Source organism: Lonchura striata, chromosome 18 (assembly GCF_046129695.1).
Source record: "Lonchura striata isolate bLonStr1 chromosome 18, bLonStr1.mat, whole genome shotgun sequence".
NCBI classification, from domain to species: Eukaryota; Metazoa; Chordata; class Aves; order Passeriformes; family Estrildidae; genus Lonchura; species Lonchura striata.
Window position 1 is genome coordinate 5,838,966 of NC_134620.1, and position 27,478 is coordinate 5,866,443.

At 51.5% G+C, this 27,478-nt stretch overlaps 1 protein-coding gene across 1 annotated transcript in view; it reads right to left on the minus strand.

Annotated features, from left to right (window-relative positions):
- The window catches only part of TBX5 (T-box transcription factor 5), a 36,110-nt gene extending 13,099 nt beyond the window's left edge, over nt 1–23,011 (minus strand). Inside the window, exons 1-6 of the mRNA XM_021549829.2 lie at nt 22,850–23,011; nt 21,071–21,165; nt 18,515–18,634; nt 17,450–17,597; nt 15,380–15,532; nt 6,701–6,792 (exon numbers count right to left, since the gene is read on the minus strand). Coding sequence (XP_021405504.1) covers nt 6,701–6,792; nt 15,380–15,532; nt 17,450–17,597; nt 18,515–18,634; nt 21,071–21,165; nt 22,850–22,996 — 755 coding nt within the window. The 5' untranslated portion in view covers nt 22,997–23,011. The remainder of the gene's footprint in view (nt 1–6,700; nt 6,793–15,379; nt 15,533–17,449; nt 17,598–18,514; nt 18,635–21,070; nt 21,166–22,849) is intronic.
- Nucleotides 23,012–27,478: the final 4,467 nt, after the last annotated feature.

The following is a 27,478-nucleotide window of genomic DNA, read 5'->3' on the forward strand; positions in this document are numbered from 1 at the left end:
AAAAAACTCTGTAGCAAAGAAGGTGAAAAATGTATTAAAGCTTGACTTAAGCAATGTAGGAAATTGTCCACATAGCAAGGATGAGGTTGTTGATGCTTCTGGGCCAGAACGTTTGTTTTACGTGGGGTGTTAATAGACTACTTTCATTTCTGCATTAAAAATTGCAAAACTAAAAGAATTTTTTTTAAAAGTTGATTGGGAAAAAAATTTACAAGGAAAAAACATGTCCCTGGTCTATTTAAAGTCTGTTGGAGGCTAATAATGAATATTTAGTTAGAAGGGGACAGGAAGGAGCAGCGCAAGGTGCTGTGTAGTATTTTGATTTTTGTTAAAACTTGGGAAAAGAAATAATGAATAATGTCCAAGACTGTCAGTGCTGAAGTCTGGACTCTGTTCTTGCCTCCCACCTGGCCAGAGGTTTCCCAAATCCACAGGGTTGGACAGCAGCTCTGCAGAACTTCCCTGTAGCACCCACATTCCACTTCCAATCCCTCACAGAACTCCCACCCCACAGATCAGGCCCGAATCCCTCCTGCAATCCCCAATCTCAAACCCCACCTGTGCCAGGTGGAATTAGAAACTCATTCCTTTTTCTCTCATGACAACTTCCCCTTTCCCTGGCCAAGTGATGCTTTCACCACAACAGACTCCAGAGTTTTGTAAGATCATTTCTGCTACAAACTCATGGCCAGTAAAGAATTCAAAGGAGCAAATTCAAGATGATTTTGCAATCTCGGAACCAGAAAAACCTTGTTGGCCACTGCAAATTACTAATAACTGGAAAAATGATAAATACAGACCTGCACAGAGCAACATCCAGTTCTCTTTCTTGCTTATTGCTACACTCTAAGAGAATAACAATTTTCCATATATTTTCATGTGCAGACATGAAGTTTCCTGATGTACCAGCCAAGGCATAGTAAATGAAGCTTCCAGACAAAAACCTGGTTAAAAATCTGTTCAAAAATCCACAGTTTAGGATCAGGAAGCTCCAGCATTGAAGCATCCAGTCCCTACTGGCCATCAACAAGTTATTTTGAACATGTTCCTGATATTTCTGCAACAAAAGCTTGGATACCTCAAGGCTTTCCAGAGCTGCTGTAGCTCATGGCAACAAGGCTTCAAAAAACTTATTAAATATCAGATCCCAAGGATCTGCTGGAGGTCAAGGTGAAGCATGAAGTGGGAAAGGATTTCCTTTCCATGATTTTACAGCAGCCTTGGAAATCCCTGAACTGTCTAAACCTCATTCACAATATCAAATCTTAGCCTAAAACCTGACCCAAGGATGAACACAGGGATTCCTCTCCACTCTTTCCAAATTTCCAGATTTCAACTCCTCCTTGGGCAGTCCCAACAAAAGGACAAGTATTTGTCACCCCACCAGTGCTGTCCCCTCTACCCAGCATAGAATCAACCCCCAATTCCAGATGTGCAAGCACAACTCAATTATTTTGGGATTGATAGTTCCCAGGCCACCAATTGTTGTCCTTCCTGCTGAGGCTCCAGAGGAGGCAAGAGGTGGAAGTCAGCCATAACAGACACAGCAAAAGGAAGAATGGGGAGGAAAAAAGTGCTTGGAATAAACAGATCATCTCCCAGGGAAAAAAAAATATCAAACCGAACCCAGTTGTCAGTGTGCATTCAGCTGATTCCTAGCACATTGAAATAAAATTGAACCACTCTCAAGAGGTTGTCTGGAAGGGGATAAACTACAGCAGGAAAGGCTGTGGTAGGAGAGGAATTCCTGAGGACTTGCAGCAGCCTCAGCCTCTGATTGAACACGAGCCCTCTCTGCGTGGGGACTGGGGAGCAGCCCCGCAGAGAGAAGAGCCGAGGCTGGATGTGCAGCAGCACAAATCCAAATGCCACTGAGGAGTACGAGAGTCTGCTCAGTGCCCTGCTCTCCTCAAACACAGCAAGTGCCCTGACCTCCCTGCCAGGACCTGAGGGGCTCCAGGACCCTTGGGCTGGGCATCTCAGGCAGCTGAACAAGGCCAAGTGCTGGGGCAGGGCAATCCTGGGATCCAGGGATGAAATGATGGAGCTGCCCTGGGGAGGAGGGACTGGGGGTGCTGGTGGGGAGAGCTGGACATGCCCCAGCACCCAAAAAACCTCCCATGTCCTGGGCTGCCTCCCCAGCATCATGGGCAGCAGGACAAGGGAGGGTTCAGCCCCTCAGGTGAGCCCCCACCTGCAGAGCTGCCCCAGCCCTGGCCCAGCACAGGCAGGATTACATCCAGAGGAGGCACCAGGATGAGCAGAGGGATGGAGCAGCTCTGCTAGGAGAAAACGCTGGGATTGGAATTTGTCTCTGGAAAAGAGAAGGTTTCAGGGTGACCTACAAGAAAGTTGGAGAGAGACTGTTTACAAGGGCCTGGAGTGACAGGAAAAGGGAATATGCTTTCACACTGACAGAATAGGTTTAGATTGGATATTAGATCAAAATATGTCCCTGTGAGGGTGGGCAGGCCCTGGCACAGGGTGCCCAGAGCAGCTGGGGCTGCCCCTGGATCCCTGGCAGTGCCCAAGGCCAGGGTGGACAGGGCTTGGAGCAACCTGGGCTAGTGGAATGTGTCTCTGCCATGGCAGGGGGTGGGATGAGATGATCTTTAAGATATTTAAGATCTCTTCAACCCAAACCATCCCCTGATGATCCTGTGGTCTGTCAGCAACTCCTCTGAGCAGTGCAGCCCAAAGCCATCGCTGCCACCAACCCAAGAACCAGCAATGAAAAGAACCAGGCAGAGACCAAGAGCTCTCATTAGCAGGCAAATAAAAAGATAAATTTCTCCAGAAAAAGATGCTGGAGTAAGAGAAACACGAGAGAATCTGGAGAATGGACATGGGCCAGAGGCAGCATCTCATCCCCTCGTGCTGGGCTGAGCTTCTGCTGATCAAATCCTGCTGCTGAAATCCCCAGAGGAAGGTCAGTGACAGAAACTGCAGCTACCCTGTGTTTCTTGAGTGGCTTTCTCACTTCAAAAAAAGCTGTGAATAAGTGAGCTCTGCCCAGCTTCCTTTTGGATTTCATCTGAATTCTGTCAAATTCTACAGAACACATTTCAGCCAGGAGCAGGAATATTTCCTGGGGGATGTGTGCTGGAGGAAAGCATCCCCTCCCCAGCAGATGTTATAATGCCAAATCTCACACTGAAAACCTTTCAGACAGAGGGTGACCCCGGGAGATTTCCCAGAACCTGGGAAATGGAAGTGGATTCAAGATGTGAGGCAGCGAGAAGGCACAAGAAGAACGAGGTGACCAAGACTGATATGCTTGAGTCAGCCTGGTGCCCATCAGTCCAACAGGACGCTGGAAAGCCAGGGAACACCAGAGCTCACCCATTTCTTCTGCTGGCACCCCAAAATGCACTGTCATCTCTGTCACGCTGGCTCTGACTCACGGAGCTGATTTTGTGTCCTCTGTGTCTGGCCCTGTTTCTGCTCTCGATGACACATGGGAATCTTTGGAATAATTCCTTTGGAGCCAAGAAGATTGCTGTGGATTAATGCCAAAGGCAGCAAACTGGCTCGTGATCCTTGACAGAGAAAACGCAGCCACCACGTCAGACTGCGCTGTCACTCTTCCCTCTCACGTGGAGCCTTCTGGATTTTTTGGTCACTTCTCAAGGGCTCAGAGTACCCACCGAGACAGCCAAGAGCCACCATTTCATGGCATCATCACCCCCCTCAAAAGCCTTCCCAGCAGAAGCTTCAAGGCTGAACTGCATTAATTTACAAAATTAATTAAATTACAAAATAACCAGGGCCTTCCAGACTACCAGAAGCTGCCCAGCCCCCAAAAGAACCACCACAGATAACAGGAGCTGCAGGTGAGCAGCAAGAACTGGTTACAGGGCTGACCAGAATTGCTCCCTCCCAGTGTTCCAGACCCACACACGTAGTAAAACTCACATCCCTCTATGCTTTTTCCTTGCTTTTTAGTGTTTTTGAGGGGGGGATCCCTAATCAATAAAATAAAAAACTCAACCTCATGCTCAGAAACTTGAAAGCTTTGAAAAACCTACCCAGGAGGTCCATCCTACCAAAGAAGCTGCTGAAGGCACCTCTTGTGCTTCAGCAAAGAAAGGCAGTGGGAGGAATAGGAACATTCACTGGAATTTGGATCTCTCTGGACTCGTGGCTCCTCTTTTCCAGTGAAATCCTCTGCTGCTGAAAGTCTTCCCACCACTCCTGAATGAAGTTCTACCTGGGCAGACTTATTGCTTTTTTTTCTGGGAAATCAGAGGAAAAAAAAAAAACAATATGGGAGGCCCTGGAAAGGAGAAAGCCATGGAGAGGGATGGACCCGAAGCCACGGTGGGTGAATGTCAGCTCAGAAGTTTCTGGTACAAAAACTCTGCACTGTTATAAACATGTGGGGTTTTCCAGCTACTTTTTTTCATAATGAAGGAATAGCACTAAAAAAGCATCCCACCATCATCTCCAAGGGCACAAATGGACACTATTCCCCTAAAACCAGAATAGACTGACTGGTCCATCACTGGGAAACAACATCATAAACATACATTTATATATTAAAATATATAAAATACATATTTAATTACATTTTAATACATATTTATGTGTCAAATCTATATAAACCCACAAAAGGCAGGGCATAGTTCTGCAATATTCTCAATCCTGAATGGTTCTTTATCTCATAGACACAACCTATTTTTTATAGCTGCAATTTATTTATATATATAACTGATTTTATATATGGTTTTATATATTTTCATATATAATTTTGAATATATTCATATATCTACATAAAAAACCCACAAAGGTGGGCACATATTTGCAACCTTGAATGGGTCTTTGTTTTACCATAATCATCTTCTCCTGCCCTCCCTTAAAAAAATGCCACCTTTGTAAAAGCACACAGCCGTTCCTCTGCTGAGTTATTAAAATGAACATCAGAAATTATCCAGTAAAGGCAACGATTTTAACCCTTCCAGCCCTGCCAGGCCTGAGTGGGTGTATTTATGTATTCCCAGTGTTCCTGTTCCCTGGATCATGGACCGCAGCGCCTGCATAAAAATGCCAATCAATTTTTAGCACGGGCTCAGCGTGGCTTGATGCCATGCTCTTCATATGGCACCGAGCCCTTCCTAAGAGTCCTCCCTGTTCCACCTCCTCCCTCCTGCTCCAGAAACACCCCCCCACTGAATCCAAACCTTCAAATCTTTCCAGTGACTGTAATGAAAGGGTGGTTTGGCAGCAAAAAAAAATATTGGCGGGAGGGGGGAACACATCATCACTCAAGTTCCAGCAGGAGCTGGGAGACTGGCACGGGGTGGGGGGAGCTATTTCAAGGGGTAGTGCCACCATAAATAAATAAATATTGACAGATCCTGCCAGGATCTGTTGGAAAGGGCAGGCAGGGAACACAGGACACATTCAGGAGCCCATGGAGATGATTTCGATGGAGCAGATTAAGTGGTACCTATACATTTTTTACTTTTTTATGCATCTGTCTTGGCTTTTCTGGGGCTGAGTCTGAACATGTTTGTACACAGGAGGATATTTGCCCAGTTTGAGTGGGTTCCAGGCGTGTTTGCAGGACTGCAGGAATTATTTGGTGCCTGACAGCAGAATTTTCCTGGCTATGGAGAGCCACACTCAGGTCATCAACTACAACAACCAGAAGTGACCACCTACAGCTGGCTCCTGGGTGGGCAGTGGGAAAACCCCTCCCATCAGAAGGTCCCAAAGCTGATCTCTCCAGCAGGAACCAGAAATAAAGGATCTGAGTGGCTCCTCCCCTCCTAGAAAATGCTCTGAGAGAATCTCCATCTAAGTTCGACTCATGGGTATGGCACCATTCCTGCAAAACATTTGCACCAGGAAGCAGCTTGACACATGGAGAAAGTTCCAAGTGAAGGGAAAAGCATGAAGTTAATTACCAGCAGGACCTGACATTTAGAAAAGGACATTAAACAGGATTTTCAAACAAGATTTAGGCTTGGTTTTCAGCTTAAGTACTTGCAGCCAAACCCGAGATTCGAAAAGGTCTCCTCAGCCACCTGGCCCTGGAGATCCCAACATTTTCTAACCTTTCCTTCTTCAAGGAACCTGAAACCACCACACCTCTGCTCCTGCTCTGCACATCCAGAACCCAGCAGGAAAACACTCTCCTCCTGCCAAAGCCCCTCCAAAGCCAGTAACAACAGAGCACAGGACTCTCACCACCACCTCCAGAGGCAGCTGGAGCAAGCTTAAAAACTATATTCCCAAAAGAAGGCTGGGAGCTTTGTCTTTAAAGCACTGTCACCTGGGAGAAAGAACACTCAGGACTTCTCCCACAGTAGCCTGGTGGCCAGAGCTTCTCCCAGCTACTCCAAGTTTTGAATGGGTCTAAGTCCAGCCTCAGAGAGGAGAGTTTAGTACAAAGCTAAAGGTTCTTCTGGATGGGGACGTGTCTGAAAGAAATGCAAAGCCCCTGTGGCCAAGACACAAGTGAGGTCCTTTCTCTGCCACCCAGCAATTCAAGAATTCCACTGGGAGCAGAAAGTCCTGGATTTTGGCCCCATGTCCTGGGAATATTTCAACACCCTGCTGTAGAACACCCATGCAGATGCCGAGGCAGGGAGCAGCACCATGACCCGGCACAGCCAGGCCACGAGGGACGTGCCAAGCCAGGCCCAGGTGGCTCTGGTGGCCCTGGGAGGGTCCCCATGAGGGTGACACATGTTACCTCTGCATCCTGGACATCCTGTGGAGCTCCATGTCGTCGCTGCCACGGAAGCCTTTGGCAAAGGGATTGTTCTCAATCTTCAGCTGCGTGATCTGAAAGGGAGGAAACACAACCGGGTCATCGCCAGTCCAAGGCTTGGCCTGGGAGAGAGGGGACAGGGGATATTCAACCCAAGGCAGGTGGGATGGGAGGGAAAACACAGCTTGCAGGAGCTCCAGGCACTGACCACTCCAGATGGGCCTTTCCCTGGAATGCTCCACAGGAAAAACATCTCCGGCCAGCAGCCTCTCGCTTCTCAGGCTTGTCCCATAACAAACATGTGGGACTGCTCACGCACATTTTTCTCTGGAGAAAATTTGCTTTCTGAGAATTCTTACTTTCATTTTGCTGCTGGGACAGGAAGGGCTTCACTGCTTGGAGGACCAGGGATGGAAGTTAGGTCTGAACAAATCCCAACAAGAATTTTCTCATCAATGCACAGGCAAGACCAAAACCTCACCTCTCAGTTCCTTCTCACTCTCTCCCGGGTGTTTCAGACCAGCTAAATGTGCTCTAGGTGCTCTGCATTTCCATCCTGCCCCACACCTGCCAGCACTGCATGGGCTAATTACCTAAATTACTTTGAGAGCAACTTCACCTGTGACCATCAAACCCTGGAGGACTTCTTGTCTCCCCATCACTTCCAGTTTGCTCACCAAGTGAGCTGCCTTGAGAATCTAAAGTTTAGCCAGATTAATCCCCTCAGACTCAATTTTGGTCCTCTTAAAACATCTAAATTTAACATTTAAAGCAGCTTCTAGACAGACCATGCCCTTGCCCAAAGGGACTGTGCTGCTCCAAGAGGTTCATTCCCCTCCTGCACTACTTTTCCTGAGGGTTTTGGTGAGCAGGGCTTGTCATTTAAGCCAATATTCATTGTGGACCAGCAACACCCTCAGCTACCCTGTGGATTTTGTAAAAACTCACTGTGCCATGCCAAATCTCATGCAAATGCTTTGGTGCCTTGGCAGAAGAGGACTGAGCCTGGACCAGGTGTGATATCGCTGCAAAGCCCCAGATTTGGGCAGAAGAAGGGAAAGTTCCCTTTTTTCCCCTCTTTTTTCCATCGCTGCCTGGCAGTCTGAGCTCTCAGCAAGGAATCAGAGAGAAGACACTTGCCCAGGAGGAAAGACAAGCCCGTGTTTGCCACTGGAGGAACGTCACGCTCTCCCCACGTTTTATGGAAACCCCGTCCTTCCTTCCTGGTGAGAGTTGGCCAAGGGGAAGGAAAGAGCTCAGGATCCACGGAGGGAGAACAGAGAGAGGTTCATGTTCACCCAGTCAAGCACAAACAGCCGGGCCCAGCTCCCTGCCAAAATCCAAAGAGGAAAACCTGGCTCGCCCAGTGTCAATAGCAAACCTCGCCAGGTGTATGCACAACCAGATTATTTTGCTCTTCTCTTGTATTTTTGCATATTTTTTTCCAAGGGACTTTTGTTTATTTGCCATTTTTGCCTCGTTCAGCCCCAAACTTCTCAAAGAGCCCCCCACCACACTTACACTTATCTCCACAGGCATTCCCATTAAATCAGGACCATACTTCAGCACATAAACAAGCCCTTGGCACTTTTGGCACTTTTTTTTCGGTCCCTCATTTCAGATTTCAAAGAGAAGGGTAAACAAACAATCTTTTGGGGTTGATTTGCCAGTTGAGCCATTCTCTAGCAATAAAACAGAGGTGCATTTTGTAATTAAAAGGCCTGAATTATTACACAACCAGCTGTGTATTTTGCAAAGCAACTGCCTATCGGTTTGAAGGTGGGGACTCTTCTAGAATGAATAATAGGCATTATTCAACATTTTGAATGTTCCTGAAGCCCTGTAAATGTAGGAGTTGTCCTCCCTTGCCGACCCCAATGGCAATATTTGCTCACATAAGTGAAGTCCTTCAGTGAGTGAGGATTTACAGGATTGGCACCAGCACACAAAGGCACAAAGGGCCGGATTCATCCCAACCTGACCAAAGGCATTTTAACCAAGGCGCCTCACTGGGAGCCTCAGCTCCCTGCTGGAATCAAGGGAGGGAGATGGGGACCTGCCAGAGGGCTCTGGGGTGGGTGGCAGTGCCTTCACAGGTCCCCAGTGCACTCTGGTCACTGGAGGAGGAGCCAGCAGAGCTCCAGCCCCTTGTTTAAGCCCCTCAGTTGAATGCCCCGTTTGATTCTTCAAGCTTTTAATGACCCACGAAATTGCAGCCAAAATCTCGAAACAGGACCTCAATATTGCAAATCTGGTGATTTGGGAGAAGTCCCCTAACCCACACGAGGGACACACTTACAAGCAAAGGTGTTGATGCTGGTGGCCAAAAGCCCCAAGAGAATCACAGCCAGCTTCAGCCTCCTTAAAATTAAGGATCTGCTGGATTAAAGGCATCTAAAAACCAGGGACTACACCTTTAGAATTAATTCTCAGACCTGTGGTGTACTTCAGACGGATTGGAGCTTTCAGAACAAAGTTTCACAACAAAGGTGACAAATCATGGCATCAGCCACCACAAAGCCAGGAGAGCCCAAGCCAGATTTAACAAAACTGTACACAACGAACTAGAAAACAGAAAAAGCTGGAGAATCCCTGCTTTAGCAAACAACCTGTGGAAGATGTTTCATTTGGCCACTTTTTTGCCTGACTTCCAAAATATTTCAGAGGTGGAAAAGCAAATGCAGGGGTGGAAATAACCTTCTTCTAGATCAGCTTTGCCACAGCAAAACTGAGTTTAATTGACTATAACTCATGGTGGGGGGGGGGGGGGGCGGGGGGGGCAAGGGGGGGAGAAAATCTGTCAGAAAGTCAAATGACAATTACCTCATGAAAAATAAAACAAAATACAACGTCCTGAGAGGTCATTAGACAGAGTGCCCAGGGCTGAATTATGCAGCACAGGTTCAATAAAACTGAAGGGCTTTGTTTGTGTATTTGTGACTGCAAAGCTTCGCTGGCTCCTGAAGCTGCCACGGACCCTTGGAGACCAGAGCTTTGCAGGGTGAAGCCTCCCAGATTTCCACTTTTCAGAGCTTGTCTGACCTATGGGTTCATCTTCACTTTAATGGGAAGTGACAGTTCCCAATGGAATTGGGAATCCCAAAGGAATCCCTGGGCTGCTCCCCTGCACTCCTTTCTCTGGGCTAATTGGCCACAAAACGCTTCTGCTGAGACCTTCCCAACAGCATCTTTAGCTCCAGCATGAAAAAATTTAGCTTTGTATCGAGTTAGGTTGAAGAAAGGTGCTTTACTTCTTTTTCCTTTACCACAGACATGTATTTATATGGGATTTGTGCCTAAGGGCTCATGAATATCATTATGGCCAAAATCAAAACTACCATTTTGTATTATTTATCAAGAACTTGCCATGATAAGATTTTTCTCAATTGTTTCTCACTTTAGAAGTTGTAATAAAATTGAAATTTTGTTAGGGGTGTGTGCACCACACCAGGTGCTCTGGGCTCTATTTTATTTACATATTTTGCTATCAATTTCTTTTTAAGCACTTAAGCTAAGGGAAAACACTTCACCCTGATCTTTTTAGGCTCTTCTGAAACTAAAAAAGGTTGGGCATTCTGGAAAAGGAATGTGGATCCTTAATTTTCTGAGTTCCTACTCAGGTCTTCTTGAAGAACTTAAAACTGATTGGGGGGGAAAAAAAATCACTATTTAGTGATGAAAAGGTGCAGGTGAGCACCCTTGAGAGGTGCAGAGCACTCACAGAGCTCCTGTCCCCATGGAGATCTGCGTCTCCCTGGCCTGCAGGTGGCTGTGGCCCTGCTCAGGGGGGCAGAGAGGGCTGGAGCTGCAGTGCTGGAGGCACAGGAGGCTCCCCTGGCACGGGAGAGCTCACAGAATTTCCTTTCAGGCTCTCAGGTGGGAACCATGGCAGGATGGAGGAGGAAGCCAAGGCAGAAGAATGGGAAGAAGAAAAAGAGATGAAGACAAGGTGGCTGCAGAGCCCAGGGACACGTGGGCCAAGCAGAGGAGCTGGATGGGAGCTGGGACTTGGAGCGGGGGTAAAGGCCAGGAGAAGGGAGGGGAGGAGCTGCTGGCCGAGGGGAGAAGATGCTGAACCCAAAGGCAGTGAAGGAAGTGGGAGGCACTGGGAGGCTGGCTGGGGGCACTGGGAGGCTGGCCGGGGGCACTGGGAGGCTGGCCAGGGGCACTGGGAGGCTGGCTGGGGGCACTGGGAGGCAGGTCGGGGGCACTGGGAGGCTGGCTGGGGGCACTGGGAGGCTGGTCGGGGGCACTGGGAGGCTGGTCGGGGGCACTGGGAGGCTGGCTGGGGGCACTGGGAGGCAGGTCAGGGGCACTGGGAGGCTGGCTGGGGGCACTGGGAGGCTGGTCGGGGGCACTGGGAGGCTGGTCGGGGGCACTGGGAGGCTGGCTGGGGGCACTGGGAGGCTGGCTGGGGGCACTGGGAGGCTGGCCGGGGGCACTGGGAGGCTGGCCAGGGGCACTGGGAGGCTGGCCAGGGGCACTGGGAGGCTGCTCGGGGGCACTGGGGTGAGGCTCACTGAGGAGGCTGCTGCCTGAACTGGGGCACAAGGACCAAGGATGGGCAGAGAGACTCAGCACAGGGTTTTGGGGAAGGAGATGAGTCTGCAGGCAGGATGGATGCCAGATCCAGAGGCAGTCTTGGCCAAGCTTGAGGAGAGGGGCTGCTTTGAGGACCAAAAGGGTCCAGGGGCTCGGGGCTGGCTGAGCACCCCATCCCAGGGCTGGCAGGGAGCAGGGACAAGACTGAGGACGGAAGGAGACAAGGCTGCTTCAGCCAGAGTTGTGAAGGACACAAGACCTCTGGAAGGAAGCGCTGTCCCACCGAGGCTGGAACAGCAGTAAGGACCATGAGGAGCCTCAGAGAGGGTCGGGGAGAGAACAGCAGCTCCCTGCCATCCTCAGGTGCCCCAGGGCTGCACAGAAGCCACCAGCTCTGGCGATGAAGAGGAGCTACTTGGTCTCACCTTGCTCAGCCCCAGGGAGCTCTGCACCCCAGCACTTGGGGTCCCCTCTTGGAGAAGAGCCTGCCCTGGGCACGGAGAGGGGCTGTCCCCTCTTGCCAACCAGATGGAGAAACACAGGGACAATGACCCCAGGAGGGGCAGGGAGAGCCTGGGGGCTGCACGGGGACATCCCATGAGGTGCCAGCCTGGCCACCACACTGCTGAAGAGGTGGAGGTGCCCACCTGCGACCAAAGAGAAGGACAGGGGAGCTCTCAGGAGAAAACAGCCCACACCCAAGGACCTGCCCACCTCCAGCCCTCAAAGACAGTGACAAGAAGCCACAAGTTCAGGGGGGACAGGCTCCAGAACTCCAGAATGAAGCACCAGCTGACTCACCAGCATGATTTTAGCGCTGGGTCTTTCTAGGGGAAGGATGAAGCTCGGTTTTCAGAAATCCCACCAGATCTCTGGCAGTGAATCCAGTCTTGGGCCATGCCCTGCCCCTCCCTGGTGCACACAGCATTTCTGGGTGCCTGTAACATCCCAGTCAGAGCTAACGTTTCCTTAAAAGAATTTTGACTACCAAGAATGTTAAATAACTTAGGGTGGGGGGAAAAAATCAGCATAAAACCGGATATCCTGGGGGGGGGAACCAATATAAAGCCCAAGTCCAGCTAAGGGGGGAAAGTAGGTTGTAAAAATTAATGAGAATAATTGTTGTGAATTCTTGCTTTTGAAAGAACCCTCGTGAGGGCAGAACCTTAATTATTTCTGTCTATTAGGTTCATTTCCTGGTCCTAAGCAGAGAGCTCGTACCTAATAAATACGAGCCAGTAACACAATGATTTAAGCTACAGCAAAATGGTGCTTAACTGCAGGGGAAGTTAATATTTGGGAATCAACCTGATTGCAAGCACCCATTGTGTAAATGGCAAGGAAATGAAATGTGCATGTGACCTTTTTTAACACCTCGCTATTTCTGGGGTGTTTTTAGGGGTAGCAGAGAGGGGGGAGGTGACCAATGGAGCTGCTGACAACCACCCTGAAAACTTCACCAAAACTCTCCTCATAGCTTAAGCCTCTTTTTGGGGAGTAGGGCTGAGGAGAGGGAGATCCCAGGGTGCTTAAATATCTTTTCAGGCTGTCTAAAATACCAGGGGAAATAAGCACAAGTCCTACACTGGGATTGCAGCTGTGCTCTCGAAATAAATTGACCTATATGGATGCAGGCAGGTATTTCTATAAGCTGTGTAAGCAGGGACTCAAATGCATTTTGGGGTGAGTCACACAATTCCTTCTGTAATAGAATTCAGCTATAACAGAGCTCTTGAAACCTAAACCCCATGCAGGGATGAATCTGTGTGTGTGTGTGTAAAATACATGGGTGTATAAAACTCTGTGTAAAATGTCAGAGGCTGGGTGGGGTGGATGGGAAAGATTGCATGAGGGATGAGCTACAGATGAGGGGTGAAGGTGAGAGAGAATTGGGAAAAAATCAACAGTGCATGACAGCAAGAGATGGGGATGCCCCACATGTCAGGGGCTGCCATCCTTTATGGCTGGGGAAATGCAGCCTGCGTTGCAAGAGGAAAATCTGATTTTCCAAGCAACCTCTCAGCTGTGAAAGCTGAGCTCAGTTTCAGCTGGTGGAAAAGACCCCAACTCAGTTTCACCCACCTCAGCTGGAAGATGTTTCTCCTCAGCATTTGCATCAACCCCAATATCATTCCCCATCTGCACTGGGATGAGCTGCAAGTTTTATTCCCTTCCCTGCAGGGAGATGCCATTTAGGGAAGATCATCCCCTGGTTTATTTTTATGGCTCTCTCTTTCCCAATTGGGATTTTATCGTGGGGCTACAGCCACTCTTCCTCCTTTCCACCCCTGACTCCAAGCAGCATGGGGAGGAATGTGTGTGTCAGGGGCAGAGGGATGTCAGAGTCTGCGAAATGTGTCAGGGGTGTGTAAAATGTGTCCTGGTGTGTCTGTGGGGATTCCTGCCTGTGTCAGATACACAGATGTCATTTCTTATCACACAGATGTTGCCGATTTACAATCAAATATTCCTGCTCCTCCTAGCATGGCAGTTTTCCCAAACTACTGTACTTACATGTTCCTGCTTTGCTTTCGTTTTATTTGCATGATCATTTCTTTTCCTATAAACCAGCCCCGTTTTTCTTCAAAGGAGAGCAGTCCCATTCACGTCTGTTTTCTGCTCGGGAAATGCCTTTAAAGCAGGCAGTGTGTCCTGTTTTATTAACTCCCACTTCTATTAATATTATATTCTTTCTGCAAATCCATCAAGCAGAAGTTAAACTTGATTTTATAGCATCCACAGTGGAGTTATAATTTAAGGCATAATTTGGCAAGGACTCAATTTGGATTTGGTTTGCTTGTCCTGGCCGTGCCAGCAGCTCCTATTTTAAAGGGCAGGGAAGTATTTTCCTTTCTCCCTAGTTATGGTGGAACACTCTTTCTTCTCCAGCCCAGCTCTGCTCTCTGCATCTTGCTGGCCAGCTGACGGATGGAGGAAATGCAATAATTTCACACTGGTTAGGAACCTGCATTTCCAGGAAAGCATCCAGGATTTCTTTGGGGTGCTAAATGACTTTTCTCTGTTTGAGAAACAATTATTCTATCGGGTACAAAGGAGCCATCCTACCTGCCTGTAAGTACAAGTTTACAGTACGTGATTTTTGTGTGATTAAGAGAGGAATTGAGTTTTCATGGGGCTGTGGCACAGTTGGTGAAAGACATCCCTGATTCATCTGTGGAGAACCACGCTGCCTTCACCACTCAGCCTTCCTCCTCCTCCCCTGCTGGCTGGGGAAGCCCAAACCCAAAGCAGGGAAGGAGCGGGAGCAGCGGGCTCCTCACAGAGGGGCAGCGACAGCACGCCAAAAAGCCCCTTATTCCACCCAACCCTTCTCTGCTCCAGCAGAGGACAAACCCAGGCCGTTCTTTTCGTGCTTTGTTTGCCTGCTGCCGGGAGCTGAGCCTCCCTTTCCTGGCCGGGCCTCCCGGCTGCCGAGCCCGCAGCCCCCGTGGGCAGCCGGGTTATCAGCGCCCGGCCGCGGCGGGGAGCGCCCGGCTCCCTCCTCCAGATTAGGAGCCTTTGACCCGTGGGGAGGGGGGAGATAAAGCAAACTTCCTCGCTTGGTCCGTCTCCGTGTGAGCAAAGCATCCTGGTGAGCTCATTCCCCCCGCCCCGGCTCGCCCCGAGCCTGGCTTTGTGCGGCCAGGAATAACAGAGGGGATGGGATGGGATGGGATGGGAGAGAGGAAAGGGGAAGGGAAGGAGCGAGAAGGAAGAAAATGGGCAAGGGAGAGGAAAGGACAAGAAGAAAGGACAAAGGCACAAGGAGAAAGGGAAAGAAAGGGGAAGAGAAAGGAGAAGGAAGGAAAAGGAAAGGACAGGGAGGGGAGAGGAGGAGAAAAGGAAAAAGGGGACAAGGAGGGGGAAAAGGACAAAGAGGAGAAGGAGGAGAAAAGGAAGGGGGACAAGGACAAGAAGAGGAAGGGGGACAAGGAAGTGGAGAGGGGAAAGGAGGGGGAAGGAGAAGGACAGAAAGAAAAAGGAGAAGGAAGGAGCGGAAAGAAAAAGCAGGGGTGAAAGAAGAAGTAGGGAGGGCAGAGGGGCTGAGTCTCTCAGGAGGAGGAAGGGTGAAGGAGCGGGATGCTCTTTGCCGGGGCGGGGGCCGGCCCAGCCGCTCACCTTGTGGTTTTGGTAGGAGGTGACGGCGATGAAGGCGGTCTCCGGGAAGACGTGCGTGCAGAAGGCGGTGTTCTTGGAGCCGAAGCCGTTGTTCTCGTCCGCTTTCACGATGTGAAGCCGGGGCTGGTATTTGTGCATGGAGTTCAGGATGATCTGGGCAAGGGGAGAAGGAGAGGACATCCCGTGGGAATGGAGGGGGCACAACACGGCGCATTCCCCCCCTTTTCCTCCCAGGGAAGGAGGAGACACACACCAGCAGGAACCCGCAGCCCCTTCCCCAAAATGTTTGCCCTTTTCAGAACCCCCTCGGAAGGGCAGATTGCGCTGCTGGGCTAGGGGCACGGATCTCTCCAGAAACCCTCCCGGGAGGTGCTGCCAGGGGCTTCCTCACCTGCTCCCCCCTCCCCAGCCCTGCTCCGGCCACACAAACCCCTGAGGGGCCAGAACTGCTCCCCCGACACGTGCTGGGGCAAATGGGGCATCTCAGCACCCCCATCCCATCCCGGGGGTGGGTAAAGAGTGAAGAAAGGGTGAGGGGCGAGAGCTGGAGGGGTTTAGGGCCATCCCTCCCGCCAGCCCCCCGCAGAGGAGGGTGGCGGAGCCGGAGGGGCTGGCGCGGTGCCCCAGATAAAGAGCGGGCCCGGCTCGGTACCGGGTTAGCCTCGGGGGGGATGGGGGCGGCGGGGGGCCGCTCGGCCCGGTAATGACTGCCGGACCCTGGCGACAGCAGACGCAGCGCGTCCCGCCGCCGCCTCCCCCGTCCCGGGGGTTTAAGCAAATTGCTCTGACATCCAGGAAAGTCGTAGACATCAACGGTGAACGATCTAATGGTTTTTAATTTCATTACAGCGACTCTAATTGAGAGGCTCCTGGCGCAGCTCCTCCTCTGAAGTCCCTTATTGTCCCCTCAGCGTCTTGGGTTTGTTTGGAGGGACTTTTTCCCCAGAGCCGCCTGTTCCCAGCGGGGATGCCTGGCCCCTTCCCCCCGGCCGGATCCCCCCCTTCTCCCCAAAAGCACCCCGGGGGTGGGATGGGTTCCCCCGGCTGCGCTGCTCCCCTCCCTCTTCCCGCAGGAAAGCTCCTGATCCCTGGGAAGCAGCCCTTGCAAACTCCTTCCGCACCAGCTCAATTAGAATTAAAATAAAATTCGAATTAGAAAAAGAAAAAGGAAATGAACCCCCGCAAATGGAGGTGCAAAGGAAAGCTTGTAAATGATGCTCAGCATTGAGGTGGGCTGGGGACTCTGCTGGCTCCTCTCCCCTAAAGCTCTCTCACTTCTTGGCTACCACGTGGGCGAGGATTTAATAGCACAAAATTTATCATTAAAAAGCGAAGAGGAAAAAAAAAAAAAACAACTTGGAAAAAATGAAACTGAAGTGTTGAAACGAGACTGGAGAAAAATCCACTTTGGAAAGGGCTGGCGGGATCTGGAGTCACATATTCGTTCAATTACATTTTTTTTTTTTAATATATATATACATATACTTCTTTTAATTCATACATGCACATATATATTTTCTCAGAGGAACTCGCATCTTTGGAGACCTTCGAAGGAGGGCTGTTCCTGGCTGCAGAATTCACACAAATTTTCACGGCCCCACGAGTCTCGCAAAGACCTTTTTAATGCCCAAGAAGTTCTAGCGGGACTTCAATTTCTCTAATTGTCTTTAATTATTTTTTTTTTCCCTGATCGAGGGATCCACATCGTTTAAGGTCCTATTTCCTCCGTTAATTATGCCTGATTGATTCTACCTGTTAGGCAAATTCCCGGAGGCAGCGGGCGGATTTTAACGATTGGGGATTCCCCATGCAATTAAAATCAGGGTGCCCAAATACTCAGTCAAGCCGGGAGAGTTTCACCCACTCGCCAAGTCCAGGCCCGGGGGTCTGGCATCAATTCCCACGAAATAACCCGCTTTAAAGTCCATACTTCTGTTCCTGGGGGTTCCCAGCGGGGCTCCTCCCGCTCTCTCAGGGCTGGAAACAACACCTGGATTTGCGGGTGGGTGACACTGGCACCACCTCGGTGGCAGGGGACACCGGTGCCCTGGTCCCAGCGCCGGTACTTACGTGTCCGAAGGGATCCAGGTGGTTGTTGGTGAGTTTGAGCTTCTGGAAGGAGACCAGCTGCCTCATCCAGTGCGCGCCGGTGGCCGGGGAATCGGGGTGCACGTACAGCCTGCCGGGCATGGCCGGCTCCGCCTTGCCTGTCACCGACCTGCGTGGGGACACGGGGCTGAGCCGCGGCACCGGGGCCGGCCCGTGGGCTCCTGCACCCCGTCCGCCCCTTCCCGGGGCTCCCGCTCCCCATCCATCCTCTCCCGTGGGCTCCTGCACCCCATCCATCCTCTCCCGTGGGCTCCCGCTCCCCATCCATCCTCTCCCGTGGGCTCCTGCACCCCGTCCGCCCCTTCCCGGGGCTCCTGCACCCCGTCTATCTTCTCCCTGGGTTCCTGCACCCCCTCTGTCTTTCCTGGGGTTCCTACACCCCATCCGCCCCTTCCTGGGGCTCCTGTTCTCCCTCTGTCTTTCCTGGGGTTCCTACGCCCCATCCGCCCCTTCCTGGGGTTCCTCCCGTGGGCTCCTTCCCCGTCCGTCCCCTCCCACCCAGGTACCCCGTGTCGGGGAGCAAAGGCATTTCCAGCGCAGAAAGGGCATTTCCAGCGCAGAAAGGGCATTTCCAGCGCAGAAAGGGCATTCCCAGCACGCCTGGCTCGGGAATTACTGAGCTCTCTGGCACCTTTCCCGTCGGAGATGGCTCTCGCCGCTCTCGCCCGTTTAACCCCATCCTTCCCCTTTCCAGAATTAAGGGCCAGGAGCAAAGAACCGAGCCTTAAAGATCCTCCTGCCCGGAGATATTCCCTTCCTTAATATAATTAAATAATCAGCTCCATAATAGCAAATAATGCCATCGTCAAACAGGATTCGTTAATTGCGACAGAATTCCTGCGGGTTTTCCTTTTTTTTTCCGGATGCATTTCTCTCCCAGGGGCTGTGGGAACGCCCCACTACGCCCAGGTGAGGCTCCTGCAGCCCAACATTTTGCATGGAAAAAGAAGGACGAGGCGCTGATGGAAGGATTTCTCCCACCCGGGCAGCCCGGAGGTCTCGTCCCTCTCCCCCACGCGTGCCTACCATTTATTATCCGCGAATTTGTATCTGTGGTCATCCGCGGGCACGATATCCATCAACAGGATGTACTTCGTTTTTGGATTGAGTCCAGTGACCTTCACTTTGTAACTGGGGAACATTCGCCTGTTGAATAAATAGATAAATAAATAAAAGTATAAAAGCAGTTAAGTTTGCCAGGGTGGTTTCGCGTGAGGGAGACACTGGGGAGAACATTTAACAAAAGGGTTAAACCACATTGCCGGGCGGATCTTCCCCTTGGGTGCTGCTGGTCCCATCCCGGGCGAACCGCGGGTTTTATCGAAGCCAAATCGGAATTTCGAAGCTGGTTTGTTTATTCACCTCCTCGTGTGCCTGCTCATCTGTTACTATTTTTACTAATTACTTCTTTCACCAAATTTTGAATTTCCATTTTTCGAAAAAATCTGAGGGTGAGAACTTTTGGAAGCAAGTTACTTCCCTCCCTGCATAAACCGCTGGAACAGGAGAGGAAATTTGCCAAAAATTGTTTTAAAATCAAAGTTATAATATAGATACTCCTATAAAAATTATATTTATATATCTTTCTATAAATGTATAAGTTTATAGAATATGTATATGTTTTTATGTTCTCGTCTATTACATATATAGAAATATAAACATTTTAAAATACATTTATATTAACACCTTGAGGTTGTAGGGACAGATACGGAGCAAAAACCCTGCACGCACTCAGGTGTAAGAGAAAAATCCGTGAACAGCCGTGTGGTCACCCCGGGAGAGCAGCAAGCACACCTGACAAATCCTTGGAAACCCTCGGACACACACAAGGCGGGCGCTTTTCGAAATATTTTCCATTACTACAAGGCAAGCACTTAAACCACTGCTGTTATTTTAGTTCGAGCTTTCCAAATATTTAAAAATAAAGCAGATGAAAATGGAGCCCTGAGCTTAAAACACGCATAAACAACCAAAAAAAAAATAATACCCAAAAAAAAAAAATGTCCCACACCTCTAAAAATACCGCGCTGCTCTCCGGGGCTGGGATCTTATCGCTGCCGTGGGCACCTGGGCTGGGCTTTAATTCGCTTCTAGAAAGTTAAAGGGGGTGAAAAGCGCCCAGCGAAGGAAGCGGGTGTTGAACTTCAACGTTTTAAGAGGGAAGAAAGCAAATTCCAGATGGAGATTGATCTGCAACTGCATCGAAAACACCTGAGCAGCAGGACCAGGGGCAATGATGTAAAAAAGGAAACCCAGCCCGCATCGCCCCTCGAGCCCTGCCTGTAAATGTCTCTATTTTATTGCTCTCCAGATGAGATCTCTGTCCGCAGGGATTTTTGTTTGAAAATTCTGCAAGGTGGTTTCTGTCTCCCTTCGAAAGTTGATTTTTTTTTTTATTTTTTTTTTCTTTTTTTTTGTCCCTGTGAACCGGGTTTTTTTTTTTTTTGTTTGTTTGTTTCGAGACATCCCAACACCGACATCATCCCATGTCCCCTTGGCCACAAAACCCTTTCAAATCCATTTTTTGCAGAAGAGAGGTTCAAGGGGAAGGCGAGATCTATTCGCTAAAACTTTATCCAACCAGCTCGATATTTATATTCCCCCTCCCTCTTCAAGCAAATTACAACAAATACCAGCTGACAGCAAAATGAAAGTTTTCTGCCTTGTTGTGTCCCTACAATCTAAAACTATTCCTACAGGTGGAGGTTTTTCCCCTTTTCCTCCAAGGATTTTAACTGAAAATCACAACGAAAAATCCTCCCTGGGGCTGCCCCCAATTTGTTGATAGGACTGGAGAGACTTTTTTACTGCGTCTCGCTGGCCACTCTTCAATTTAACAACCCTCCAGCACATTAATATCCAGGATAATGTTAAATCCCCTCAAAAATACCCGCGTCCACATATAAATATCTGCGGGTCAGGTTTACACAGCCGCTCATGGAATCGATTAGAACCCCAATAAAGTCGAATTTGCAAGGCTGAATATTTTTCCGCACACCCACGCAGATAAACACCCGCACAGAAACACACCCACATGATATTTATTTGCGGACGCATCTATCTCTGCATCTAAACAGCTTTGTTATCTCTCTATAAACAGTAGCTTAAGACCGCCTGGACTTTTAAAAAGGATGAAGTGGCTGAGATGGGAATATTCACTCCAGAGTGAGCAAAAAGAAATAAAAAACTCTGTAAAACAGCATGAAACTTTAGGGGGGAGCAGAAGAGCCAAATTGCTCCAATAATAATAATAATAATAATAATAATAATAATAATAATAATAGTGGCCCACCGAGCTGCTCTAAACAAAGTTGGCTTTTTGGCCAAGTGGTTGCAACTCGCGCTCGCCTGGAAAGTTTCCAAAGGCCTGAAGTCGGAATTAATGATCCAACTGTTCTGGTTAAGAAAGAAGCCAGAAGAAACAATTTCTGCCGCCTCTCTCCGGGCAGGGAGGGCTCTCTCTCACACACACCCACACGAGGGCTCGGACACGAGAGCTGTGACCGGCCCCGTGCCAGGAGGTGCCCGTTGTGCCCCCCGGGCGGGTGTGTGCCCCCATCCCCGGAGCCCCCCTGCTCTTACCTCCCGGCCTTTGTTATGATCATCTCCGTGCCCACTTCGTGGAACTTCAGCCACAGCTCGCGTTCGTGCAAAAACACCTTGATGCCCTCCATGCCCTGCGGAGCGGGGAGGCACAGTCAGCCCCGAGAGCCGCGGGGACAGCCCCAGGGGAGCGGGGACAGCCCCGAGAGGAGAGGGGACATCCCCGAGGGGTGTGGGGACATCCCCAGGGGGAGCAGGGACATCCCCGAGGGGTGTGGGGACATCCCCGAGAGGAGCGGGGACGTCCCCAGGGGGAGCGGGGACATCCCCAGGGGTTGCAGGGACATCCCCTGGTGTTGCGGAGACATCCCCAGGGGATGCGGGGACAGCCCCGAGGGGAACGGGGACATCCCCAGAGGTTGCAGGACATCCCCAGGGGGAGCGGGACATCCCCAGGGGTTCCGGGGACATCCCCAGGAGTTGCGGGGACAGCCCCAGGGGGTGCGGGGACAGCCCCACCGGGGCGGCCGGCCCCGCACGGCCCCGCGGGGAGCTGGCCGGGGCAGGGCCGGGCTCTGCGGGCCGGAGCTCGGGGCAGGGCCGGGATAACCCTGTCTCCGGGCCGGAGCGCGGCGATGCGGCTCAGGGCAGGCCCGGAGCGGGGTCCTGCGGGCCGCGGGGCTCCCGGGGCGGGGGCGATGGGACAGAGCCCCCGGAGCCGGCTCCAAGCGCATCCTCCCGGAGAAATCCCCCGGCACCCGGCCCAGCCGCTCCCAGAGCCAAGCGGAGGAGATGTACACGGTCCCACGAGTGATTTACACCCCCGGCTGCGCTCTGCAGGCTGGAGCGGCGTGGGGTGTCACCCTACCTCCCTCGCCCCCGGATTTTGGCTTTGCCACCCGAGAGCAGCGAGCCCTGCGGTTGGGGCAGATGCCACCGCGGGGACAGAGCATCCCTCCAGCCGCAGGGCACCCCCGGCCAAGCCAAACGCTTCTCCCCTCGCTAAAAAAGCCCGGCCAGACTTCGGGGGTCGCTTTCCAAACACCCCCGGTGCCCTCCGAGCCTTCTGCCGCACCCCGTGGGCAGCGGGGTCCATCGGGGGGACCTGCCAGGGAATAAGGGGGGACCCCCCAGTAGGACGGCGGCGGAAAATCTCCTTTTCCCGCATTTCTGCCCTCCTCTCGCAGGGCTGCCCGAGCCGCCGGGGCCGCTGCCAGCACCGGGAGCTCCCAGCGCGGGGAGAAGCCGAGGGACGGCTCGGAGCACGGAGATCCCGCACGGAACCCACGCGTGTCCCGGCACACGCAGCGCCGGGAGGAGCGAGGGCTGAGGGAGGGGTGAGCGACACCCCAAATGTCGCTCTGGGGGTGCCCACGCGTGACCAGCCTGCGCTGAGTGCCCGCTGGGGCTGCGGGGTGCAGCTGTGCCCGCCTGGGTGCCCAAGGCGTGCGCAGAATGCACCAAATATATACATTTATATATCTATATAAAGGTATCTCCGCTCTCCGGGTGCTCGCCCGTGCATTTGCCCACTCAGGCGCGGACACTCGTGGGTGTAGGGGTGCCACTGCAGGGCGGCTTCCCCTCGCTGTTATTTGGGCTCCTGCTCCCCCAAAACTCTCACGGGCACCTCCCCGCAGCTTTGGCGCTTGAGCGCGACCTCAAACAGCACAAAAGCAGGACGGGGCCACGGCCAGGCGAGGCTTTGCCCTGGAAGAACCCAACCACGCAGGCGGGGCGGGGGCAAAGCGTGGGGAAAAGGGGGAAATGACCGAATGGGAGAGGGCCGGGTGGAAGGAGAGGAGCGGGGCTGCTTACCTGCTGCGTGAAGGCCGCTTGCGGCGAGGTGGGCGGCTTGCTGCTGGCCCCCAGCTGCGTGTCCTGCTTGCCCTCGGCCTGCAGCTCCTTGGCCTCCGGATCCGCCGGCGTGCTGGGCAGCCCGAAGCCTTCCTCGCTATCCGCCATGTTACGAGCTTCCTTCGCCGAATCCCCCACTGCAGGCACACATCGGGAGAGAGCAGAGATAAGAGACGCACGAGTCAATGCTGAGGTTTAATAAAATATAGCTATTTATCGAGCGCGGCGGCCCCGAGCCAGCGCAGCGGCCGCGACCGTGGCAGCACTCACTTCAGCTGCCCGGGGAGGGAGCGAGGCCCTTTAACTTTGGGAGAGGGAGAAATAAAGACTTTTATTTATTATCGCAGCCCGCAAGGGATGATAGGATTGGGGTGGGGGGAGCTCGGGGGGGTGGAGAGGGAGGGGAAGGGGGAGGCGGTATTATTGAATGCATCTTTTGGAAAAGGTAAACAGCGCGTTTTTCGGGCTGCCCGGCAGCACGCGGCCAGCGAGGCACCCCCGGGGCTGCGGAACGAGCAGCTCAGGGCACAAACGACTCGGGAGAACCGGGGGATTCGAGCTGGGAGCTCCAGAGCCTCCCCCGAGCCTTGGTCACCTCCAATTCCTCCCGGCTCGCTGCGGCCCAGGGGGGTTTAAAGTCCCAACTTTCCTGCCAGGGAAGTGGAAGTTTTCATCCCGCTCCGGTTTGGAGCAGGAAAACATCACTGACACACGAGGCCACTTCTGGCACCCAATTCCCAAGGAAAATTCAACTTTTTGCACCTCTTGTAAAACAGGAAAAATTTTAAAAGCCCGTTCTTCTCTTACCCCGGGCAGTTAGAAGAAAAGCAAAGGATGGACGAGAAAATTACAATATAAAATGCAAATAAATCAATCGGACAAAGGCTGTGCGAGGTAACGAGGACTCGGGCTGGTGAACGGGGGTGGAATTGGGGCTGGAATGAACTAAGCCATAACATTTAGGATAAAACTGCATCAGCAGAAAAAACGAGCTTTAAAATTACATGGTTTATATCTGATGTGAGTAACCGCAGTGAGTTTTAAAAGCGTATTTTGACTTAGCTTTAAAGGCTCTATCAGGAATGGTAAAAGTTTAATAGCAACACAAAAAAAAAAAAAAAAAAAAAAAAAAAGAGAGAGAGAAAAGCCATTGAATTATCTCTTAGGTTTTTATTGTTCTTAAGGAGTGCGGAGTTTTTGCAGCTTTGAAAACAATATTTCTAGCATGTTTCAAAGAGAGGGATTAAGTTTTGAAAGGCGAACCATATGGAGGCAATATTTGCTTTAAATACATGAGAATGTTTTTAAATGAGTTCTTCGCCCTGCAACGATATTTGAAAGCTGTTCAAAATCAAGCAGAGAGAGCGAGAAAAAAGGCAATTCTCCTTTAAAAGCCACGGAAAATTGGGAGTGGAAGGGAGAGGGGAGAAAATGATCTTCCCGGCTAGCGGTGGGGAAGGCACACACGGACGGATACATCGTTTAAAAGGACAAAAAGCGAGGGGACTCCGGTCCGCACCTCTGGAGCTGCAGCTCGGGCAGACGCGGCCCGTGCCCGATCCCTCCCTCCTTCCGTCCCTTCCCAAAGGGGTTTTTTCAGCCGCAGACCCACGGGCGAAGCGAAAGCGCTGCGAGCGCGGAGAGTGCGCGGGGCGCTGCGGGAGCCGCCGCGCCGGGCCCGGGCCCAGCCCGCGGGGGCAGAGCCGCAGCTCCAGGGACCATTTAAGGCTTTTCTCTTCCCCTCCTCCTCCTCCTCCTCCTCCTCCTCCTTTTTTTTTTTTTTTTTTTTCCTCCTGGACTGTTGTGATGTCTTGTTTGTTTGGGTTTTTTGGTTTTTTTTTTTTTTCCTTGGGAAGTGCCGCTTATGCATTTTTAAATCGATTTCCCTCCAGCTTGGAGCTATGATTCCCTTAGAGCTGGCAAGGTTAGGGGGTAGAACGAAGGAAAATAATAATAAAAAACCCTAAAGCATGTTTATTAAAACAAAGAGGGACCCAGCCATGACAGCGCAGCCCAGCCCTGCAAAGCCTCCTCGATGCTGTCCGCGCCCAGACATAATTAAGCAGATATAAAAATAATCATAATTTTAAAAACAGAGGGTGTGACGACAAAAAATAACCCCACAACTAAGAACATTTGGCGATCCGTAGCTTCTAATTTCTTTTTTTTTTTTTTTTTTCCCCTTAAAAGAGCTTCTGAGAAGAAATGGAGCTTGACAGAACCAGGCCGCGGTGGCCGGCTGAAAAATGCATCTCGCTTTGCTAAAGTAGCGCCGAGCGGGAGGGGAAAAAACACAAGGAGGGAAATAAATAGAAATAAAATCAAATCTAATCACCACCCTCTGCTTTTGTTCCGGCTTCGGCCCGGCCCCCCCAGCCCCAGCGGAGCGCTGGGCAGAGCAGCGCCCGCTCCGTGCCCGCTCCGTGCCCGCTCCGTGCCCGCTGCCGGGGCTCCCGGGGCTCCCGGGGCTCGCTGCCCGCGGTGCCCCCGGGCTCCTGCCGCTGCGCCTCGCTCACGCACCCGCACACAGAGGACAGACCCCACGGACAGACATGGCAATGCAAGAGCCGTTACCTTGCTCGTCGAGTTCCATGCAATCAATGCATCTCCACATATATAATGTGTGGCTCTATTTCCCCCGTTTGCAATGGAAATTACAATGGGATCAGGCTTCTCGTGTGCATATTTCCTTTTATTTATTTATATTTGCGGATCAGCATGTGAAAACCCAGCCTGGAAGAAAAAAATCTATCCAATGCAAGCCTGCTTCTCTCTCTCTCTCTCTCTCTCTCTCTCTCTCTCTACTGCTCTCTCCAAACACTTCCAGGTTGTCAGACGCACTAGAAAGGATCCTGAGACCAAGATAAAACCCCCACCCCCACTCTTTTCTCAGCCTGATCTGATGCAGTTCTCCCCAGCCCACTCTTGCCGCTGCTCAGCTAAAAATAATTTAAAAATTTTAAATAGTAATTAAAAAAAAAAAAAAAAAAAAGGGAGAGAGAGAGCGCGAGAGGGCGAAAGAGCGGAAAAAGAAAACAGCACCCTCTCGGAAAAAAAAAAAGAAGAAGAAGAAAAAAGTTTCGGGCGGCTGGTAAGCCCCGCTCCTCCGGGCAGGTTCGCGGCGCTGCCGCGGAGCGCGGAGCCGGGCGCGGGGCGCGGAGCAGCCGAGCGGAGCGCGGAGGTGACGTGGGCTCGTCCAGCTCCGCTCGCCAAGTGCCGGGACCCACTGCCCAACCAGCTGGGATCCTGCTCCGGAGAGACTCCCTCTCCCACAGCCCTCCCTCCCGCCCCCTCCCCCCCAAACCTCCTTTTCCAGCCTATTTTTCTGGCCGGCAAACAAGAACAAGGCACAAAGACAATCATCAAACTCCCCAGCAACCCTCCCCCTCTGCTTTACCTCCTTCCCCGCTCCCTCCCTCCTTCCCTCCCTCCCTCCTCCATCCATCTCTCCCAACCAAAGAGAAAATTCAGCGTCTGGGAATATCCTGCCCCCCCACCCCTGAATAAATCGCCGGCTCCGCTAAGCTCGCACCACCCCCAGTTCCCCCCTCCCGCCCTCAAAGGCAGCCCCGAGGTGTGGATTTAAACCCAGCTCTAAATTTGCTGGTGCTCACAGAGGCCTTTTATTGGGGGGTGCGAGGTGTTCCCCTAAAACAGATTTTCCTAATGAGTAGAACCCCCCAAAAGAGCGCGGCGGAGCGGGACCGAAGGCCCCGGGCCGTGCGCGCGGGGCTGTGGCCCTTGTCGCCGCTTGTGGCCGCATCCAAGGTCCTTCCCCTGCCCTTTCCATCCTCTTCCTCACCCCTCGCCTCTCTGCCACGGCCTCAAATAATCAAGCCGTCAGCGAGGAGAGGGGCTGGGGGTTTATCTGCATCTTCCTTCGCTCTCTCTTTTTCTTTCTTTTTTTTTTCTTTTTTTTTTTTTTTAATGTATTATTGGGAGGGTAAAGTTGAATAGGTCAGCGCAGGGTAAACAGCCTCCCTGTCGCATTCTGCAGGCTGAAGAGAACCAGATTGGCGAGGCGGATTTTTGATAAGACTCGGAATAAATGGCATGGTTCAGATCTGCTCTGCCCACCCTCCTCCTCCTCCTGCTGCAGCCCCCACCCTCTGCTCGCCGCTCTGTCCCGTCCCCCCACCCATCCAGAAAAAAAAAAAATCCCTCACTCTCTTTTCTGCCTCTCAGTCAATTTTTTTTTTTTTTTTTTTGGCGTTTTGAGGAAGTTTTCAGCAAATCCACCCTCGCTCCCAGCTCTCGCAGGGAGCGATAACACCGGAGCCCTCTGAAAGTTTGAGGTGAGGAAGGGGAAAGTCTGGGGGCGAGCGGCTCTTGGGGAGGGGGGCGCGTCTGCGGGTGTAGTTTGGCATCTCCCAAACCCTTCCCATGTGCACGCCAGTCCCAACAGCTACTTGAGAAGAAACAGCCAACAGTAAACGCTCGCAAATAAGAATAATAAAATAACTGCACTTGTAGCCGCAGAGAATAAGCCAGAGAACGCTACTTAAACAAACAGAGCGAAGCTTGTCCCATATTTCATTATTTTTCGAGGGGGAAGGAGCCGTGGAGCCCTTCCAAACACAAATAAACGAG